This window comes from Salvelinus namaycush, chromosome 10, assembly GCF_016432855.1.
Source record: "Salvelinus namaycush isolate Seneca chromosome 10, SaNama_1.0, whole genome shotgun sequence".
NCBI classification, from domain to species: Eukaryota; Metazoa; Chordata; class Actinopteri; order Salmoniformes; family Salmonidae; genus Salvelinus; species Salvelinus namaycush.
Window position 1 is genome coordinate 9,967,256 of NC_052316.1, and position 21,655 is coordinate 9,988,910.

General features: G+C 43.0%; 1 protein-coding gene across 4 annotated transcripts in view; it reads left to right on the forward strand.

Moving 5' to 3' along the window:
• Positions 1 to 21,655, forward strand: part of LOC120054646 (rab GTPase-activating protein 1-like) — a 168,455-nt gene that overhangs the window by 114,215 nt on the left and 32,585 nt on the right. For 3 of the 4 annotated variants that reach the window (XM_039002152.1, XM_039002153.1, XM_039002154.1), the window contains exons 14-18: positions 5,105 to 5,218; positions 10,963 to 11,037; positions 13,678 to 13,803; positions 16,815 to 16,958; positions 19,300 to 19,341. In XM_039002152.1, coding sequence (XP_038858080.1) covers positions 5,105 to 5,218; positions 10,963 to 11,037; positions 13,678 to 13,803; positions 16,815 to 16,958; positions 19,300 to 19,341 — 501 coding nt within the window. Of the gene's footprint in view, positions 1 to 5,104; positions 5,219 to 10,962; positions 11,038 to 13,639; positions 13,804 to 16,814; positions 16,959 to 19,299; positions 19,342 to 21,655 lie in introns of those variants that run through there. The other variant, XM_039002155.1, reaches the window with a different exon arrangement.

Sequence of the window (21,655 nt, forward strand, 5' to 3'; positions counted from 1 at the left end):
CCGGTGTGCCACAGAGGTGAGCCGGCCTCAGATCAATGGGCTTAAAAGGTCATCGGTTTTTATCTTTCTCTTGTGACCGGGGGAAATCTGACAGGGGCCAGCGGTGGCTTGTTAACCGGGTCTCGGCCAGCCAAACAGCAGGGCTTGAGCCGTCAAACCATAGAGCAAACTGAAAGGGCTAGCGTCAGATTAGCCTTAGCAATTGCGCCAGTGGAAAAAAACAGTGTCTTCTGTTTGCACGAGGCAGGTTTCTTTCACAGATGTTTGTCACTAAATGACCATTTAGAGCCCCCCTGCTCCCTAAGCTTATTTGTGAAGCCTATTTGTCAGGAACCATGGGGTTTATGATGCTGCGCACAGATGAGATTCATTTTCATACACACAGAAAGAGAGAAGAGGAGTAATTGAGTAAGCGATGGACTAAAAGAGAGAGCTGGAGAGATGGTGGGGGGCAGAACAAGGTCTCAGTCGTTGTATAATTAACTAGTGACTGCGCCAGGATCGCAGCTTCGATTACTGTCCTTCCCAGACACACAACACAACCCAGCCATCCTCAGGGCAGCATTTGGCTCGTATTTATTTAACGCATCTTAATCGTGTTTGAGTTTAGCATAATTCCCTGCCTTTATCTTGCGGCTAACACATTGTTCACACACTATAATATCAGCATCTCCTTTTACTGGTGCTGACCTCAATTTACCCTGCTGCTGTAGTACCCAATTCCCCGGCGCATCTGACCTGAGGCGCTAGCGGCACTTGAGGTTTGCACCTGACTGACTTACCACCGGCTCTGGTTACAGAGTGAGCTTGTCGGGGAATGAGGCGATGGGTGTGGAGGTGTTAGCTGCGAGGCAGAGGGCGGTGCTTGACTTGGCAAAATCAGCACTTTTTATTTCGGGGTGGTAAATGGGTTACCTGCCTGTGTTGCTCGGTGAGGCTGAGTAATGCCTTGTCTTGCCAACAGGCCCCCGAGCTGCAATTAGAAGAGCTCTTCCTCTCTCTTTCTCTTTTTTGTTTCTGTCTCCTTTTCTGTCACTGTCTACCCCCCCACTCCAGACAGTTACTCCAAAGGGACTAGCAAGACAGCATGACTCTCTCTCTCTCTCTCTCACTCACTCACTCACTCACTCACTCACTCACTCACTCACTCACTCACTCACTCACTCACTCACTCACTCACTCACTCACTCACTCACTCACTCACTCACTCACTCACTCACTCACTCACTCACTCACTCACTCACTCACTCTCTCACTCTCTCACTCTCTCACTCTCTCACTCACACAGCACTCTGATCTTATCCTGCCTCAGTTAATGATTTTTAAATTCCTGCATATTTATTATGTCATGTAGCGTAACATGGTTCATTGGGATTCTGACCTTGTGTGAAAATGTTATGACGAGTGTATGGAAGGGGGTGTTAGTATGTGTGTCTGTGTCTAGAGAAAGACCGAGATTCCTGAATGTTGTCTTTATGATAAGATTGTGTGGGGGAGGGGTTGTCTTTGAGCCCCTGGTAAATCTAGGTCACCCATAGTGCCACAAAGTGGTCCTACCATAACCATCCAGTACAGTATCCAGTGCGAGTATGACGGTAGTGGATCGGTAGCACCACCACATGCGTTTTACTGTACTTTCAGCCGACCCATGAATCATTTGGACAAAGGCCCGACTCCAAGCCCCTGAATCGACTGATGAAATAAGTTCTGCACTAAGCAGCTTGAGGGCCCCCTCTTTTGAAGTGATGAAGAACACACACGTGCACACCAATGATGCATATAAACCCTGGATTGTTGATGCTATGTATTAGCCAGTGAGAGGCTTTGAAGCCACCGGTCGGCCATATTGGCACACCCCAGTAGGAGCAGTCCTCCATTGGAATGAATGGAATCCTACAGTAATTCCAATTACATGTTTCAAGGACAAAATTACATGTATTTTAGAATTTTCTGGATATATGTTTTAATTTCTTATTTTTATGTTTAGCTCACATATCATCATTTAAAAGTAAGCAGTTTTTATTTAACCTTTTATTTAACTAGGCAAGTCAGTTAATAGTTCATTATATTAAGGGGTCTATAATAGAATACATGTGGCTAAAATAAATATATACATTAATAAATGCATATTTATAGCTTCCAAAAAATGTTGACAATGGTGAGGGAGTGCCAAGATGGAGGCGCGCTGACTTCAAAACATTGCCCCCTGTCAGTGATCTAGTGTGCATATTTAAATCCTTGGTGCACACACTCGTGCATGATCTCATGTGAGCATGCACATACATAATATATGCCCACACATCTCACATGTATATTGTACACAGACAAACACGCATTGCCAATATCATTTGACCAATGCACAAGTGTGCACGCACCCAAATCCAACCTCCGACATCCTGTCTTCTCTCCCTTTCATCGCTCCCTTTCTTCGAGTGCAGTGATGACAAGCCAGTGGCACGGATTCAGAGACACCAAGGACTTTGTATCGGAGGGGTAGCTCATCTGAAGAGCGAATTAGAGAGAGGAGACCTACTGTAGCCTTATTTACTGCCATTAGTTGACTAATGATGCCTTTAATTAGTAGTGACATGCGCCGTTAATTTAATCAAACTGTTTACAACTGGCCCTGTCAACGAGATTCCTCCAGACCCAGATTGATGTTGTCATGGTGCTGCACTTTGTTTAATTATTGGACCGCTTAAATAGTGGTGTGGGAGGGTGGGTTGTTGAGCGACAGAGTGCATGTATGTTTCATGTGCATGCGAGTACATGTGCATGCTAGTATCTACGCTATTATTACGCTCATATTATTTTCATCTCTTTGGTGTTTGCGCTTGTAATGAAAGCATATCAAATGTTTAGTTCCAACCTACCCATAATGCATTGTCATACCTCCCCCTCCTCGTTTCCAATCTCGTTAAAGCGTTACAGGTTGTTGTGTGCCAGGCTGGCAGCGACAGTCAAGCCCTTCAACTGTCGGTTGTTGTTTGCTTCCTGAAATGAAATTAATCAGTTGCCCCCTAAACTGTTCTTAGCGTATTGGCCCGATTATATGGAGAAAGCTACTAGCTACACATATACAATTAGCATTAGCTGGGCAGAAATAGCTGAAACACAGCAGTGTCCTAACCCAGTCCTCTTTGAGCAACACTTTACTTAAAGCCTGCAGGTATCATACAATACTTTAGAACTTGGCATAAACATGTATGAACTGTTATAATGTATTATAAGGCTTCATTAGGCTGTATTCTGATTCTCGGTCTGGGGTTATGGGCAACATCTACCTAATGTGAGCTGATTTTAATTTTGTCCTGTGTGTTGGTGATGCCAGGCTGTGCCCAGTCCTTGGTTGATACAGTTTCTCTGTTGTTTTTTCCCATGAAGAGGGTGGCAGAGGGGGGTGAAGACCGAATGTGCCCCTGTGGCACCGCTGCTGACAACCATTTGACATTTGACCTTTTGGCCTGCTGTGACTCCATTGGCTCTTAAAGGCTCAATATAGCCACTGCAAATCATGGCCCAGAGTCTTATGAAATCCAACCCTGCTATGACTGGGTCTCTGAGAATTGTCTGAAATATCATTCTTTTCCCACTGGAAGAAGAAATTATTTCGAATTCATGTACTTAGCTGAACACTTAGTGAGACACAAAAGGAAACTCAAGGGTATGTTAATATAAAATTGCTCTTTAATCAGATCATTTGGTGAAATTGTACCTCATCCTGGAAATGCTGGAGACTGGCTTTGATTGAAAAAGACCCCCAATTCCCCACTTCTAACAAAGAGCTAAAGAGAGAGGGGGAGAGAGGCGAGTGAGCCCAAATAAATACGCTTTCTGTTGGAGATGGAGAACGAGGGAACAGACGAAACGCGCAGTCAGCAGTGCCTTCCTCCACTTCGCTTTAACTCCATTACACACAATTGAGTGTCATTTACTTCAGTGCGTTTGTTGCAGGTTGGCATTTATTGAGATGACTCATGTACTGGAGGCAGCTCTGCAGAGTGGTCACTAGCTGGCACAGCCACGAAGTCATGAAATCTGATTTTAAACCTTAACCATACTGCTAACCCTAATGCCTAGCCCTAACCTTAAATGAAGACCAAAAAGCACAACTCCAAAAAATGAATTTGTACGATATTGACTTTTCAGCTGGCCCATCTAGTGGAAACCGCTCCGTTCTGCCTCCGGGGCAAGACTCATGACAATGAACGTCAATCTGCACATTTGTTTTGACTCGCGCGCCTCTCAAACCTGCAAAGGCTGGCCTGCCTGGCAGTCCGTCTTCTGTGGTACACAAGTGAGCTACAGAGAGGGCGAATGAGAACAACAGTGTATTTTCCTCGTTCTTTCTCGCGCACTCTGTCACACGCATGTGTATAAGCCCACAGTCTCTCTCACTCACACACACACACACACACACACACACACACACACACACACACACACACACACACACACACACACACACACACACACACACACACACACACACACACACACACACAGCAGTCAGAGCCGTCAGTGTGCCGGGGCCTGTTTTATCTGCAGCTCACAGTGGGTAGTGTGAAAATGCCAGGCCGCCAGTCATCCTGGAGGAAGTGCTGCGCTGCAGATTAGAAGCCCAAGCTGCAGCAGCTGAGTGGAATGGGACACCACTGGGCGACGCTCACACAGCAAAAGTTCTGAAAACCAGAAAATATAATTCTCTCTCTCTTTCTCCTCCTTGGTCCGCTCTCTCTCTCTCTCTTGCTCGCTCCGTTGTTCCTCTGAGGATGTTTTCCTTGTGCGTACTGTAGATATTTGAATAACACACGTGATATGGTTGATTTAGATAAATTGTGTCCAATAGTCAAAGTTCCTCTCTTTGACTGTGATTCTGGTTGTCTCTACTGAATGACTGGAACAGCTCGTTAGTCTGTTGAAGATGATCTGCTTTGACACCAATGGAAGCCCGTGTCTTTCTTCGTACATGCGAATGTGTGGTGCACGTGCATCTGTGTAAAGTGGTTTGTGGGGTCACACAGAATTCTAGTTCTTATGTTGTAGGTGAATGTAGCCTAAAGCGTATAAAGGCATAAAACAGTCCTTGTGTTGTGTGTTGCAGGACTCTGCCCAGGACGGAGTGATCACCAGAGACATCCACCGGACGTTCCCTGCTCACGACTACTTCAAAGACACTGATGGAGACGGGCAGGATTCCCTTTACAAGATCTGTAAGGTACGGATGGATGGCACTCTTTAAAAAAAAAAAAAAATAGATTTGTTTGTGGATGTTTTCTGTATTTTGTTGTTTTCTTAGGGTTTGGTAGTGAAGAGGAGACAGGAAAGATAGAAGAGAGTATGAGTCAGGCCAGTGGGTGGGATACCTGTTTCGATGTTTCTGTACCACTAAAGATATCCAGGATCACTCGCCAGAGCAGCTAACAGCTTACCTTGTATGTTAAACTTGGATATGAATAAATAAGTACACAGAACCAGACCTGGGTTCAAATACTATTGAAAATCATTGCAAATACTTAATTTGTGCTTGATTGAGCTTGACTTGCTTAATGGACCTATAGAAAAGTCCCCAAACTGCAAACCCCATTCATCCAGCACTCCAAGCAGGCTAGATCTTACTCTCAATGTATTTGAAAGATTTCAAATAGTATTTGAACCCAGGTCTGCGCAGAACTATAAATGATAAACTGAAACGTACAAGCAAACACAAACCACACAATACTGTGCACACCAAGTTGCCATAGTAAAACATATTGGGACGCACAGATGCAGTAGCTGACTTTGTGACTTGCTTTTAGAGTTCGGAAACAAGCTACACAAATCAAATGTATATTTTTACGAGTCCAGAATGAAGCTACATGTGTCCCACGTCGTTTTTCAGACAACACAGAAGCATGCTGCGGCGGAGCAAATGTTGAGTGTCAGAAAGCCTTATCATCCTCTGCTACCATCTAGGCCAGTTGAGTGCCAGGCTCTCATTTGTATGCAAATAAATGTAGATTGCCTCTTGATAAGGTTGGCTACATCCTGAAGAGACACACTTTTGTCTCCCAGTTTCTTCCTAAAGTGTTTTATTTTAGGTAAGTTCAATGTACCTGTGATGTCCTTGTGAAGGAATGGGGTCAGGGCTAGTATGGTAGGAAGAAAAAACCCCAGCTGCAGGCTGTTCTAGGAACCGCCCCCCCCCCCCCCCCCCCCCCCCCCCAAGTCCCAAAAAATGTAATTCATTACGATCTAGAAGGCTAAAACTGATCCTAGATCAGCACGTTTTATGAATACAGTATAGAGGAAACAACAGGGCGACAATGTGAACATTAGGTCAAATTCCCCAGCATTCTCCCATCACGTGATTGGTTGTACCCACTGTTCCTAGGCCATCATTGTATATAAGAATTTGTTCTTAACTGACTTGCCTAGTTAAATAAATAAAAAAATGGGTCCGACTGACAAATAGGGATGTTGTCTATCACGGTCCCCCATCCATCTAGCACTGTACATCCTTCAAGCCACGGCCAAGCGAGCTGAATGGCGACACTCCATCAAACCTTTCTCAGTCCGAGACAGCCTGGCGAGGTATAGCTCCGGGGGTGGCGGTTAAGCGTAGCGGTTAAGAGCGCTGGGCCAGTAACCAAAAGGTTGCTGGTTCGAATCCTCGAGCTTACAAGGTGAACAATCTGTTGATGTGCCCTTGAGCAAGGCTCTAAGCTCTAATTGCTCCTGTAAGTCGCTCTGGATAAGATTGTCTGCTAATGACTAAAATGTAAATGTAATTACACTTTCATGTGAATTCTTTGCCAAACAGGAAACCAATTGAATAGGTGAAATGCCCATATTTCATTTTCATATTAAAAGCAATGGAGGGCGATTCAAGATACCCTTGTAAAGCTTGTTACAGCAAGCAAGATGCATGGAAATGTCGATTTCAATCCATTTTGGTAAGGTTAGCCGTTTCCACCAATAATTATGCCACTAGATGGCATGAACGGTCATGATGACAACTGACGGCAACCCTTTACACACTACGAGCTGTATTCTAACTTTAGATAGGTATGCGTGCTTAACTTCAATTTTTCGTGCAAGGCTCCAATTGACATCAATGAATGCTTATCTCAATACTGAAGCGGGCCCTTTGATGTTACGAATCACAAGCCAGGTAGTTACGTAGCAGCTTATGTGTTCCATTATGTCACGCTTAGGACATGGTTAGGTAGACCCCCTAGGACAGAGGGTTCGAGTGAAGTCCAATGTATGCACTAGTAGGGCAGAATAGAGTTTTATGAGATGTAAACTAAGTACATATTATTGTCGTCTTTCCCCACAGTAGATTGATTCCCCGAACTAGATTTTGAGGAGCGAGTTACGCCAACTGCTTACCGACTGCTGTTCTTTTAAGAAGACTTGTGCAGGGAGCCATCTCTCTCTCTCTCTGCGCACCCCCCCTCTCCCTCTGTTGTTAAATCTGCCCTTTGAAAACAGGGCTTTGCGTAGCTTTCCATCTCTTGATTGGCACAGCCAGATTAAAGTCGCTCAGGCAAAGACAGTCCCGAAAGGGTTTCAGCAAGAAACGGGAGGGCCGAGGCCGTCTCCTCAGGAAATATGCTTTCTATGCTGTTCATCTCCCAACTCAACATGTACTATCAGTGTGACAGCTGGTTATACTATATCGTCCAGGCCAGAGTCTTTTGAACTGGGTACTGCTGGGGGTCTGATTTTGAATGTAAAAAAAAATATGATTTTATATTATTTATTATTATTTTTAATATCGCTAGCTGCAACATAATACGATCTTGGATAGCATTTTATGTTTCTTTCTCTGTGTCCAGTAAGTTAGAGGTAGTTTCACGAGCCAATGCTAACTAGTGTTAGTGCAATGACTGGAAGTCTGAAGGAACAGTTGGCATGCTAGCTGTTCCTATTCATCTGACTGGGGGGAAAAAGATAAGACTTCATTACCAAAATGTAACTATCCGGTTAATATGGCTGAAATTACATTCAATGGAGATAATTATAGGTATTTTTTCTGTATAAAAAATTCTTAGGCTGGCCGTCTAAATGTAAATTTTTTGAGATGGAAGAACAGTTTCACTATCAACTTAAACGACCAAAACCAGATAGAAAGCATGCAGAAAATATATATTGAAATATATACAGTGCATTCGGAAAGTATTCAGACCTCTTGACTTTTTCCACATTTTGTTACGTTACAGCCTTACTCTCAAATTGATTAAATAAAACATGTGAAGGGATGACAAAGGGAAAACAGGTTTTTAGAAATGTTTGCAAATGTATTAAAAATACTTTGTTTGAGCAGAGGAACACAACATAAACCATGGCAAAATGCATAGAATTGCAGGAAATGAGCTTTAAAACTGCTAAATTGTCTCTCAGCTCCATGCCAAACTGTGTTGAATTGCTGGAAATTAGTTTCAAAATGGCATTTTCTCTCAGCTCAACAACAGCAACATTTTCTCTACGTCGCCAACATACAGTACCATTACCTTTCTAATAGACTACAGTGCCTTCAGAAACTATTCACACCCCTTGACTTGTTTCACATTTGCTGTGAAACAAATGTTCAGGCGTAAAAATGTGCTGAAGTCGTATAAGTATAACTCCCTGCGTGCAATAATAGTGTTTAACATGATTTTTGAAGGACTACCTCATCTCTGCACCCCACTCATACAATTTTCTGTAAGTTCCCTCAGTCGAGCAGTGAATTTCAAACACAGATTCAACCACAAAGACCAGGGATGTTTTCCAATGCCTCACAAAAAAGGGCACCTATTGGTAGATGGGTAAAAAAATAAAAGCAGATATTGAATATCCCTTTGAGCATGGTGAAGTTATTAATTAACCTTTGGATGGTGTATCAATACACCCAGTCACTACAAAGATACAGGCATCCTTAATAACTCAGTTGCCGGAGTGGAAGGAAACCGCTCAGGGATTTCACCATGAGGCCAATGGTTACTTTAACAGTTAGTTTAATTTCTGTGATAGGAGATAACTGAGGATCAACAACATTGTAGTTACTCCACAATACTAACCTAATTGACAGAGCGAAAAGAAAGCCTGTACAGAATAAAACTATTCCAAAACATACATCCTGTGCCAAAAAAATGAAATACAAAGACTTATGTTTGGGGCAAATCCAATACATCACTGAGTACCACTCTTTATATTTTCAAGCGTGGTGGTGGCTGCATCATGTTATGAGTATGCTTGTCATCGGCAAGGACTAGGGAGTTTAAGAATAAAAACAAACGGAATAGAGCTAAGCGCAGTTAAAGTCCTAGAGGAAAACTTGTTCAGTCTGCTTTACAGCAGACACTGGGAGACTCATTCACCTTTCAGCAGGACAATAACCTAAAACACATGGCCAAATATACACTTGAGATGCTTACCAAGACTACATTGAATTTTAGTGGCCTAGTTACAGTTTTGACTTAAATCGGCTTGAAAATCTATGGCAAGACTTGAAAAGGGCTGTCTAGCAATGATCAACAACCAACTTGACATAGCTTGAATATCTTTTTAAAGAATGTATCATGATATTGTACAATCCAGCTGTGCAAGGCTCTTAGAGACTTACCCAGAAAGACTCACAGCTGTTATCGCTGTCAAAGGTGATTCTAACATGTATTAACTCATGGGGTGGAATACTTATGAAATCCAGATATATTAGTGTTTATTTTTCATATTTTGTTTTACAAATTTTTGAATTTTTCGTACACTTTGACATTAGAGTATTTTGTGTAGATCGTTGGCAAAAAATTACAATTAAATACGTTTTAATGCCACGTTTAAACACAACAAAATGTGGAAAAAGTCAAGTATTGGCACAGTATGTAGTCACAGTATGTTGTCACAGTAAGGCACAGTATGTTACTTTACACTTCCTCTTCCAATGAACTGTGGGGAGGTCAAAATAATGGCAATGTCTACCAAATCTATTCATTTGAAAATGTTGATTTATTTCTATCAGTGTAGTTGAATGGGAGGAGGCAGGTTAAAGAAGGATGTTTAATCATTGAGACAATTGAGACATGGATCGTGTATGTGTGCCATTCAGAGGGTGAATGGGCAAGACAAAAGATTTAAGTGCCTTTGAACGGGTATGGTAGTAGGTGCCAGGCGCACCAGTTTGTGTCAAGAACTGCAACGCTTCTGGGTTTTTCACATTTCCCGTGTGTATGAAAAATGGTCCACCACCCAAAGGACAGCCAGCCAACTTGACACAACATGTTAAGAATTGGAGTCAACCTGGGCCAGCATCCCTGTGGAACACTTTCGACACCTTGTAGAGTCCATGCCCCGACAAATTGAGGCTGTTCTGAGGGCAAAAAGGGGGGGGTACAACTCAATATTATTAAGGCGTTCTTAATGTTTCGTATACTCTGTTTTTGTCTAGAACTGTGAAACTGCAGAGCTTGAGCAAGTTGAAAACACAAACAACAAACAGGACACCTTAACATGTCAAAAGTACTTTCTCTCTGAAAGACTGAAATGCCTGTTGAGTGTCAGAGATTTGGGAATTTACAGTAAACATTTAGTGTCACATTTTTACAAATAACTTGTTCAGTATGTTACATGCATGCTACACAAACACACGCACGCACACACGCACCATTTCTTGTTCATTGTTTGATAGGCTACCCTGGGCTACCCTGGGGCGGCAGGGTAGCCTAGTGGTTAGAGCGTTGGACTAGTAACCGAAAGGTTCAAATCCCCGAGCTGACAAAGTACAAATCTGTCGTTCTGCCCCTGAACAGGCAGTTAACCCACTGTTCCTAGGCCGTCATTGAAAAATAAGAATTTGTTCTTAACTGACTTGCCTAGTTAAATATAAAAAGGTACATTTGTAAGTCGCTCTGGATAAGAGCGTCTGCTAAATGACTTAAATGTAAATGTAAATGAAGTACCTATTGCCTAACACTGTCCCCTCTCCGCTCTGTGTTCCAGGCCTATTCAGTCTACGATGAGGAGATTGGCTACTGTCAGGGACAGTCTTTCCTGGCTGCTGTACTACTACTGCATGTATGTGGGGGATCAAATGTCAACGTCTATGGAACCACAGAGACGAGTTGAGACTGAAGTCTACCCAAACAAACCAAACAGTTCCAACAAAAATCTACACAGACCATTTTTTTTAAAGTGTTGAATTGGCTCTGTGAAAATATTGCACTTATGCTGAGTGCACTTATTAACAGCCTGTATTAGGACTGACAGTGAGAACAATGGACAGGGAATGAAGGAACGTTTTGGTTGAGCAGAGGGAGGAGTGAATAAGTCAACAACAGGCCAGTAAATCTGACAGGAGGATGACTGGAAAAAAGAGAGAGGGGTGAAGGAGAGACGACGTGAGAGTGGGAAGGAGGGGGAGAGAGAAAGAGATGGATTGAGAAATGTGGAGAGGGACAAGTGCAGAGAGGATGAGTAATAAAGAAGAAATGGAGGGAGAAGAGGGGGGGAGATCCCCTTTGGGAGGCAGGGGAAGTGTCAGGAATATTAATGGCTGCGCCTGTCTCAGCCCAGGACACACACACTGTCACCCAGATTAAATACCCACTGCTCTGTGTGGGTGGGTGTATTTCTCTCACGCACATTCTCTCTTTTGCTCTCGCTCTCTCACACATTAAAGAGGGGGGTGGACATAATCACACCCCGTGTATTTCACACTGACACTCCCACCTTCTGGCTTTTTTTCAAACCCACCAGATTCTCACCTTGCTTCTCTTACTCACACACCTCATCCTTCTTTCTGTTTAAGTCCCTCTCTCACTCTCCTCTTTTGCTCCAACCGTCTCCCAACTCTTCCCAAGTGGGACAAAGAATGTTTGGAGGAAACGTCCCTCTTAATCCACAGACAGACAACACTTTCAAGTGACAATAAATTCCACCAAGAATTTATCCTACTTATGTTTGTGGCAGTGCATTGTTTATTGAGAAAAGCCTTAGAGATTAAATGTCGACATTTATATTTATCTTAACTACAGTACCAGTCAAAAGTTTGGATACACCTACTCATTCCAGGATTATTATTTATTTTTACTATTTTCTACATTGTAGTAACCTAAAACGTGTTAAACAAATCAAAATATATTTTATATTTGAGATTCTTCAAAGTAGCCACCCTTTGCCTTGATGACAGCTTTGCATACTCTTGGCATTCTCTCAACCAGCTTCATGAGGTAGTCACCTGGAATGCTTTTAAATTAACAGGTGTGCCTTTTTAAAAGTTAATTTGTAGAATTTTGTTCCTTCTTAATGCGTTTGAGCCAATCAGTTGTGTTGTGACAAGGTAGGGTGGTATACAGAAGATAGCCCTATTTGGTAAAAGACCAAGTCCATATTATGACAAGAACAGCTCAAATAAGCAAAGAGAAACGACAGTCCATCATTACTTTAAGACATGAAAGTCAGTCAATCATGAACATTTCAAGAACTTTGACATTTCTTGAAGTGCAGTCGCAAAAACCATCAAGCGCTATTATGAAACTGGCTCTCATGAGGACCGCCACAGGAAAGGAAGACCCAGAGTTACCTCTGTTGCAGAGGATACGTTCATTCGAGTTACCAGCCTCAGAAATTGCACCCCAAATAAATGCTTCACAGAGTTCAAGTAACAGACACATCTCAACATCAACTGTTCAGAGGAGACTGCGTGAATCAGGCCTTCATAGTCAAATTGCTGCAAAGAAACCATTACTAAAGGACACCAATAAGAAGAAGAGACTTGCTTGGGCCACAACATGAGCAATGGACATTAGACTGGTGGAAATCTGTCCTTTGGTCTGATGAGTCCAAATTTGTGATTTGGGGTTCCAACCGCCGTGTCTTTGTGAGACGCAGAGTAGGTGAACGGATGATCTCTGCATGTGTGGTTCCCATCGTGAAGCATGGAAGAGGAGGTGTGATGGTGTGGGGGTGCTTTGCTGGTGACACTGTCAGTGATTATGTAGAATTCAAGGCACACTTAACCAGCATGGCTACCACAGCATTCTGCAATGATACGCCATCCCATCTGGTATGCGCTTAGTGGGACTATAATTTGTTTTTCAATAGGACAATGACCCAAAACACACCTCCAGGCTGTGTAAGGGCTACTGAGTGATGGAGTGCTGCATCAGATGACCTGGCTTCCACAATCACCTGAACTCAACCCAATTGAGATGGTTTGGGATGAGTTGGACCGCAGAGTGAAGGAAAAGCAGCCAACAAGTGCTCAGCATATGTGGGAACTCCTTCAAGACTGTTGGAAAAGCATTCCAGGTGAAGCTGGTTGAGAGAATGCCAAGAGTGCAAAGCTGTCAAGGCAAAGGGTGGCTACTTCGAAGAATATAAAATGTAACATATATTTTGATTTGTTTAACACTTTTTTTGGTTACTACATGATTCCATATGTGTTATTTCATAGTATTGATGTCTTCTATTATTCTACAAAGTTGAAAATAGTAAAAAAAAATAAAGAAATGCCCTTGAATGAGTGGGTGTGTCCAAACTTTTGACTGGTACTGTACATCCCCTCTTCTTGTTTTACGTTGACATCTCTCAAATCAAATAAGTCAAGGAATAGAAGGAAACAACTTGACCTCCCGTTTCTCACACATCTTCTGTCATCCCTCTGTTCATATTCTAGCTAACCCTCCTCTGGTTCTGTTTGTCCTGTGGCTGTAGATGCCTGAGGAGCAGGCATTCTGTGTGCTGGTGAAGATCATGTATGAGTACGGCCTGAGGGAGCTCTACAAGAAGAACTTTGAGGACCTGCACTGCAAGTTCTACCAGCTAGAACGACTGCTTCAGGTTAGCATTCTTATCTTGGTGTATGTGCGCACGTCATCAGCACAGTGGTGTAAAGTACTTATGTAAAAATACTTTAAAGTACTACTTAAGTAGTTTTATGGGGTATCTGTACTTTAAAAAAAAATGTTGGACTACTTTTACTTTTGCTTCCCTACATTCCTAAAGAAAATGAAGTACTTTTTACTCCATACATTTTCCCTGACACCCATGTCAGAGAGTAGGAGTGTTCCCCTGGCTATCCGTAAATACATTTGTTTTAAACACAAAAATAGCAATTACATTTACTTTTGATACTTCAGTATATTTAAAACCAAATACTTTATTAAAGTACTATTTTCCCAGGTGACTTTCACTTTTATTTGAGAGAGGTCGATGCACCTTATTAGGAACACTAACTGACTCTATTCTTGTAAGTGCGTTGAATTGGAGTTTAATTTTGTTCGGAAATCCACTTTAGCCTCCTAAGTAGGCTTTTTTCAGCACCAAGCTGCACTGGGTTAGTATTGACAAGCACCCAAGGCTACGGAGTATGAGAATTGATCGCTAAGGGTTGGCATACAGATGGAAGGAAGCCAGTGTTCACAGCAAAGAGTGTCTGCATCCAACTATCTAGGGCAGAGGTAGGCAACCCTGTTCCTGGAGTGCCGCAGGTACTGTTCCAACTAGACACCACACCTGACTAACTAAGCTAATTGATCAGTTCAGTGATTTGCCTAAATTCAACACACCTGGTCTTCCAGGTCAGTTACATCAAAACGTGAAGTGCCTGCAGCCCTCCAGGACCAGGGTTGCCTACCCCTGATCTAGGGAATAGTGTGTCATTTGGGACGTACTCACAGTTTCCTCCAACCCTGCTCTTCTTACATTTCCTTGTTACATTTCCACCCAAGATTTTCACACTGGGCTGGGTTCTGAAGTGTTATTGGCTTTGTGTTTGAGTTGATGAAGACGTGTTTGGTACACGAATGTGCACGACTGAACATACACAAACACACACAAACGCGCAGAAGCTGACAGACACACACTTAGCATGATTAGCATGCTAAATGTTTCTGATCAGTGATAGATGAGTAAACAAATAGAGTTGCACCGCCACTTATTTGCCCAACCAGAGATCAATTAACTAAATATACAGAGATTCAGTGAAACAAAATCACATTGATTGATTATCTGACAAGTCACAGTCTTTTGGTCGGGGAGCAGGCCTAGACTACTATGCGAGTGAAGAGTAAAATCATCGACTACTACGCTACATAACATCCTAGCTAAATGTTCTGATCAGTCCTGCTAATAGATGAACAAACTAGACTAATGATGATGAATACTCACCTCAACTTAGCTAGCTAACATTTCCCCTGTCTAATTGTAACCAAATGTCTAAATGGAGATTCAGTGAACACAAAAATCTGACATTGATTTATCAAGACAAGTCCCCATGCTGTCCCAATCCAAACGGTGCTGAAATTATCATCTCGTTGACCACACATGGCTATTATTGCTTAGAATGTATTGTTGGAGGACTTTGGGAGTTTCGTTAAGCAACAATTTGAAAATATGTCTTAAAATATGTTAGCCTATTATTGCGATGTTTTTGTCATTCAGCGATATTTATTCCCACAGTAATTCTTTATGGATCCATCCAGGTCATTCTTTATGGATCCATCCAGTTCATTCTTTATGGGTCCATCCAGGTCATTCTTTATGGGTCCATCCAGGTCATTCTTTATGGGTCCATCCAGGTCATTCTTTATGGGTCCATCCAGGTCATTCTTTATGGGTCCATCCAGGTCATTCTTTATGGGTCCATCCAGGTCATTCTTTATGGGTCCATCCAGGTCATTCTTTATGGGTCCATCCAGGTCATTCTTTATGGGTCCATCCAGGTCATTCTTTATGGGTCCATCCAGGTCATTCTTTATGGTCCATCCAGGTCATTCTTTACGGATCCATCCAGGTCATTCTTTACGGATCCATCCAGGTCATTCTTTACGGATCCATCCAGGTCATTCTTTACGGATACATCCAGGTCATTCTTTACGGATACATCCAGGTCATTCTTTACGGATACATCCAGGTCATTCTTTACGGATACATCCAGGTCATTCGTTATGGATACATCCATGTCATTCGTTATGGATACATCCATGTCATTCGTTATGGATACATCCAGGTCATTCGTTATGGATACATCCAGGTCATTCGTTATGGATACATCCAGGTCATTCGTTATGGATACATCCAGGTGTGGTTAAGAAAACGTGCATGCATAGTGATGGACCTTGGTCTTTGCGACGTGATGGGAGAAGTGACATGCCTCGCAAAGTTTAGAACTGCCACGAGGACTGTAACAGCCTAGTAACTGGCACTGCCTAGGAACCATCATAATGAAGCATCAAATCAGGTTTAAAATCTGATCCCAAAGTCGGACGTAGCTACGCTCGGCATGGCATTTAAGACCAACTTTATCTCTCTCGCTCTCTCTTCTCTCTCATTGATTGATTGACTGACATATAGTACTTTTTCCTCTCTATGTGATATACTCTTACTTATACCCCCTTTTGCCCTCAGAACAGCCTCAATGCTGGCCCATGTTGACCACAATGCTTCCAACAGTTTTTTTGTGTCAAATTGGCTGGATGTCCTTTGGGTGGTGGACCATTCTAGATACACACGGGAAACTGTTGAGCGTGAAAAACCCAGCAGCGTTGCAGTTCTTGACACACATCGATGTGCCTGGCACCTACTATCATACCCCCGTTCAAAAGCGCTTAAATCTTTTTGTCTTGCCCATTCACCCTCTGAATGGCACACATACACAATCCATGTCTCAATTGTCTCAAGGCTTTAAAAAAAAATATTTTAACCCGTCTCCTCCCCTTCATCTACACTGATTCGAAGTGGATTTAGCAAGTGACATCAATAAGGGATCGTAGCTTTCACCTGGTCAGTCTGTCATGCTCTTAATGTTTTGTGTACTGCAATGAACTCTCTCCTTGTCCTCCTATCTCTAGGAGCAGCTCCCAGACCTGTGGTCCCACTTCCAGGAGCTGAGCCTGGAGGCCCACATGTATGCGTCTCAGTGGTTCCTCACACTCTTCACCGCCAAGTTCCCCCTCTGCATGGTCTTCCACATCACCGACCTGCTACTGTGTGAGGTAAGAAGTTTGACAACGTTGACCCAACACTGAATGTAATTTTAGCACTACGCCTAACCCCAACACTTACCCAATACTGGTCCTAGTCCTAACTTCAACACGGGCTCTTACCTTAACCCTACTGTTAACCCCAACACTGGGTCTCACCCTAACCTTACTCCTAACCCAAGCTGCTGTTGGTAAGCACTGAACTTACCCTTCCATCGACCACCCTGGGCTTTGAACAACTCTTCACTATTCACCCGCCTTTTTGTACCTCCTTACAGCCAATGTCTCCTTTGGAGCAATAATGACCATGAGAAGTGAGAACACCATTCTAGCACGATAGACCCCATCAAAATCCCCAGAAGCCCTTCAAGATAGTAGTATACTCTCTGCCTGCTTCTCTTCTCAGCCCTCCTGTAGGCCTGGTACCACAGTAGAAAAGGGACGCTGTGACCTTTCTCTCTTTCTCTGTGATTGTCTCACTTCTTCTCCTCCCTTTTTCATCACCCTCTCTCTCTCGCTGTGATTCTCTCTTTTTCCTGTTCTCCTCCTCTCTCCTTTCATCCTTCTCTCCCACCCTCTCTCGGCCCCCGGGCAGAACAATTAATAGTTTCCTTGGCGTTTCTCAGCCATTGAGCCGTGTGATGAGTATCTGCTTCTCTCTCTTCTCTGCCTCCCTCTAATATTTCTCTCTTTCTCTCCATCTCCATACCTCTGTCTCTCTTTATTTCTATATGTTTTTCTCTAAAGTGGTGTCCCTTTCTTATTGTTTTTGGCTTTACCCATGCCTCGATCTGATTTCTTTGTTGTCATTGTCACTTTTCACTCCTTTTTCTCTCGCTCGCTCTCTCTCTCTCTCGCTCTCTCTCTCTCTCCTCCTTTGATTGTGTGCTCCTGTGTTGTCTTCCCTTTCATTTCTCCACACCTCTCTCTCTCTCTATGTATCCGTGCCTGTGTGTGGTGCGAGTTGTTTGTTTGTGTGCCTCAAGGTGTGTCTGTGTCGTGTGAGGTGTGTGTGCAAGTGCGCCTGACTGTGTGTTTCTCCTCTACATTAAAACCTCTCACACTTGCTGACTCAGTTTGACTCCAGCTTAGTTTGGCACGCTGCATGTGAGACTGTGTTCTCTCACACACACACACTCACTCACTCACTCCACACACACAATCACCCACTCACTCACACAATCACCCACTCACTCACATACGCACTCCACACACACACTCACTCACTCAGTCCACACACCACACTACCGCCCTCTATCTCTCTGACTCCCTGACACCCCAGCGCCACCTAGAGCCTTTTGAGAAAGAAAGTGAGAGATGGAAGGGGAGGGGAAGAGAGGGAGAAAGAGAGGCCCTTTCCTCAGTTATTTATAGAGCAGGGGAGATATTTTTAGCCCAGTGTTGCCATGTGAACGGGGTGTCGAAGCGATGGAGACAGGTGTTCCCATGCGGAGCTGACTTCAGCATCCACGCTCTCTCATCCTCTCTCATCCTCTCTCACCCTCTCTCTCTGTTTCGCTTGCTCTGCCTCACTCCTCTTTTTTGCTAGCTCTCTCCCTCTTTCTCACTTTCTGTCACACTCTTCCTTTCTCCTTCTGTCTTTATCTGTTAGTCTGTGACTCTTGTCTCTTACTCCTTCTTACAATTTCTCTCTCCCCCCTCTCGCTCTGTCTCTGTGTGTCATTCATTAATTTGTCCATCTGCCTGTCACTCTGTGGCCATGATGCAGCCCCACCTGTCTGTGAGAGGGACTGTCTTGCTTCACTTCAAGACAATTATGTCCCTCGGTACTGGCGGTCGGGGGTGCCTTTGCATCCTCAGCGGTGGGCGTTTCCATGAACATAGGTGTAATGTTACCATAACGTTTCCTCTTTATCGCCAGAGGGCAGTCTAGCGTGTAGACATATAGACTATATAATATCACGAATGAATGTACAACGTCAGATAGATGGGTTGATAGCAACACATGCATTCCACTGGCACAAGTATCATTACGTCATTGTTCTTCAGTGTGGACTTTTTCGTAGCTCTTAACACGAAAGCTGCGCGGCAGTTTCATAAGTCTTTATTAGAAGGAGTCTTTCATGTTGAAGATCATTTGAACCTTTATTAAGTCTATAACAAGAAAACCTTAACATTTACTGGTTTATTGGCATGACGTATTAAAGGGTAACGCCATTGACGTTGATATGAAGACAGTCGATGAGATGACCCTTGATCCATGCCTTTTCTTACACCGGTGTGTGACGGATGTGTTTAGGTGACGGCCCGAGCTCTTTCTCTCTCTCTCTCTGTGTGTAGAGAACATGTCCTGTGACAATCAACGATATAATCATCTTCTTCTCTTCCCCAGGGCCTGAACATCATCTTCAATGTGGCGCTGGCTCTTCTCAAGGTGTGATTGACTTCCTTTACTTTGGTTCATTTACTGGGGTTCCAGTCAATTCCTTGGATTTTCTTTATTTTTTAAATGACAGACAAATTCTGTAATGGTATTGTACGAAGCACACACAACTCAGAGACCTAGACCTGGGCCTGTATTCACAAAGAGTCTCTGGAGTCGGTGTTTTGAGTCAGGGCTCAAAACTGCGACCAAAACACTGGCATTTGCCACCAATGTTGCCAGTAATTTTCGGGGGGGGGGGGGGGGGGGGGCACTGAGCAAAGTTTAGGTCTTGAGCGGAAACTTGAACGTTGTGAGAATTTTGTGCAACTTCCGGTACGCATTTACAGTGAATAGTGAGGCTGTACCCTTACAGTTTTAGACAGTAGCCAATAGGCTATTTGAGCATAAGTAGGCCTGCCAACAAAACCAATAACATTTTCACATGGAAATAGCTTTTGATTTCTATGAAATAGCCTATAGTAGCCTATATGTGGTGTTCCATGCAGGCCTACATTGCATGAGACTTTTAAAAACGTTTTTACATTATGAAGGACTTGACATTAATGCTTTTCTACTTGGTCTGTAACACCATGGGTAAATTGCATTGTATTCTGTTGAATGATGCAAGAAACCACTTTACAAAATAAAATAATTACCATACAGAGAAGTAGACAATGTTACCTCTCTGCCTATTGGCTTATTTTCATATTCAAGCCTGTTTCAATATTCAACACTGCCCCTTTAATTAAGACATAAGCTTTTTACCTGACTGGCTTTTCAACGAGCTTGAAATGTAGCCTACACGTTTTGTGCTCTTGTATGAAGCAGTAACTCTCCATTTCTGACCTATACTTATCTATAACTGGCCTAATAACTCGCTATCTAGCAAAGAATATCAACAAATGTGCACACGGGTTGCTCTGCGCTCTGATCTGATTGAAAGACCGTACGAGGGCTACCCCCACCAATAGAATTCTACTCCATTACGGTCTGGCTCTGCCTACAACAAAATCACAGACTCAATCTTGCAAAGTTACTTTTGTTTTGTTGCATTGAAAAGGGGTTGATATACTCTTGATTCGTTCACAGAAAAAAACGTTGATCTATATGGTGCAAACTAATGGGGCGAACTCAGTGAAGTTCAATCTCTTGCGTCTCTGTGCAGCATGGCATTACTTCTGCGCGGCAGTCCTGTATGAAGTGCTCGACCGTGAGCAGTTTAGAGGGATCATTGTTTGCGACCCTTTGACTTGGCAGCGCGACACCAATTTTTTTATTGGTCGCAAGGTTCCCAGTGATAATGTATTCAAACATTATTGGGTATGCAGACCAGGTATTCAAAATGTTTAGTCCGAAGTCTTGGTTGAATCTTTGGGATGCACAATTTAGCCAATCATGCGCTATTTGAATGAACAGTTCTCAAGGCTTTCCCAAAAAAACCTTCACAATTAAATGTTGACTGCAAAGTAGGCCTACCTGGCAGAATGAAATCAAGATGATTTCTATCAATTGTGGGGCATTAGTTTTGCCATCACATGTCGCCTACATTGTACAGTACAAAAACACTGCTAGCCAAACAACGTCTCTTGCTAGGTGCACAGTTGAATTAAAGGTCAACGACACCCTCCATTTTATTGTTCCCAGACCTCAAAAGTGGACTCTTGATTTGGTTTAAGCATTGCTGTGGCCTTAGAACATTTTATATGGCCCTACAACTGGCTGTTCAAAATCGCTAACAAAAATACCCTTTTTGAGATTGCGCAAAGGTTCTTCTCCCCTCCAAAAATCAATAATGATATTGGCAAGTTAAAATGTAATTATTTGTGTATGGAGGGTAGGTCATTATAGGCTACTTGCTCAGCCCGCAAATTAAAGATAACACTTAAATGATGCACGCATCATCCGCTTCCAAAGGCCACTATTATTTTCATTTGGGCAAGTAGCTTTCAATTGGCACTTGTGTGTGTGTGTGTATATATAATGCTAATTTGAAAGATGCTTAGTCTTTTATTAGCCTGGTTCTATATGGAATGTAGGTACGTTATGGGACACAGGTTAGGTCATTATCGATGCGGTCAAATGATGCAATACACTGCTGCTACCGTTTATTATCTATCCTGTTGCCTAGTCACTCTATCCCTACCTATATGTACATGTCTACCTCAATTAACTCGTACCCCTGCACTTTTACACGGTACTGGTACCCCCTGTATATAGCCACGTTATCGTTACTCATTGTGTATTTATTCCTCGTTATTGTTCCTCTATTTTTCTCTGCATTGTTGGGAAGGGCCTGTACGTAAGCATTTCAAAAGTGAATCTA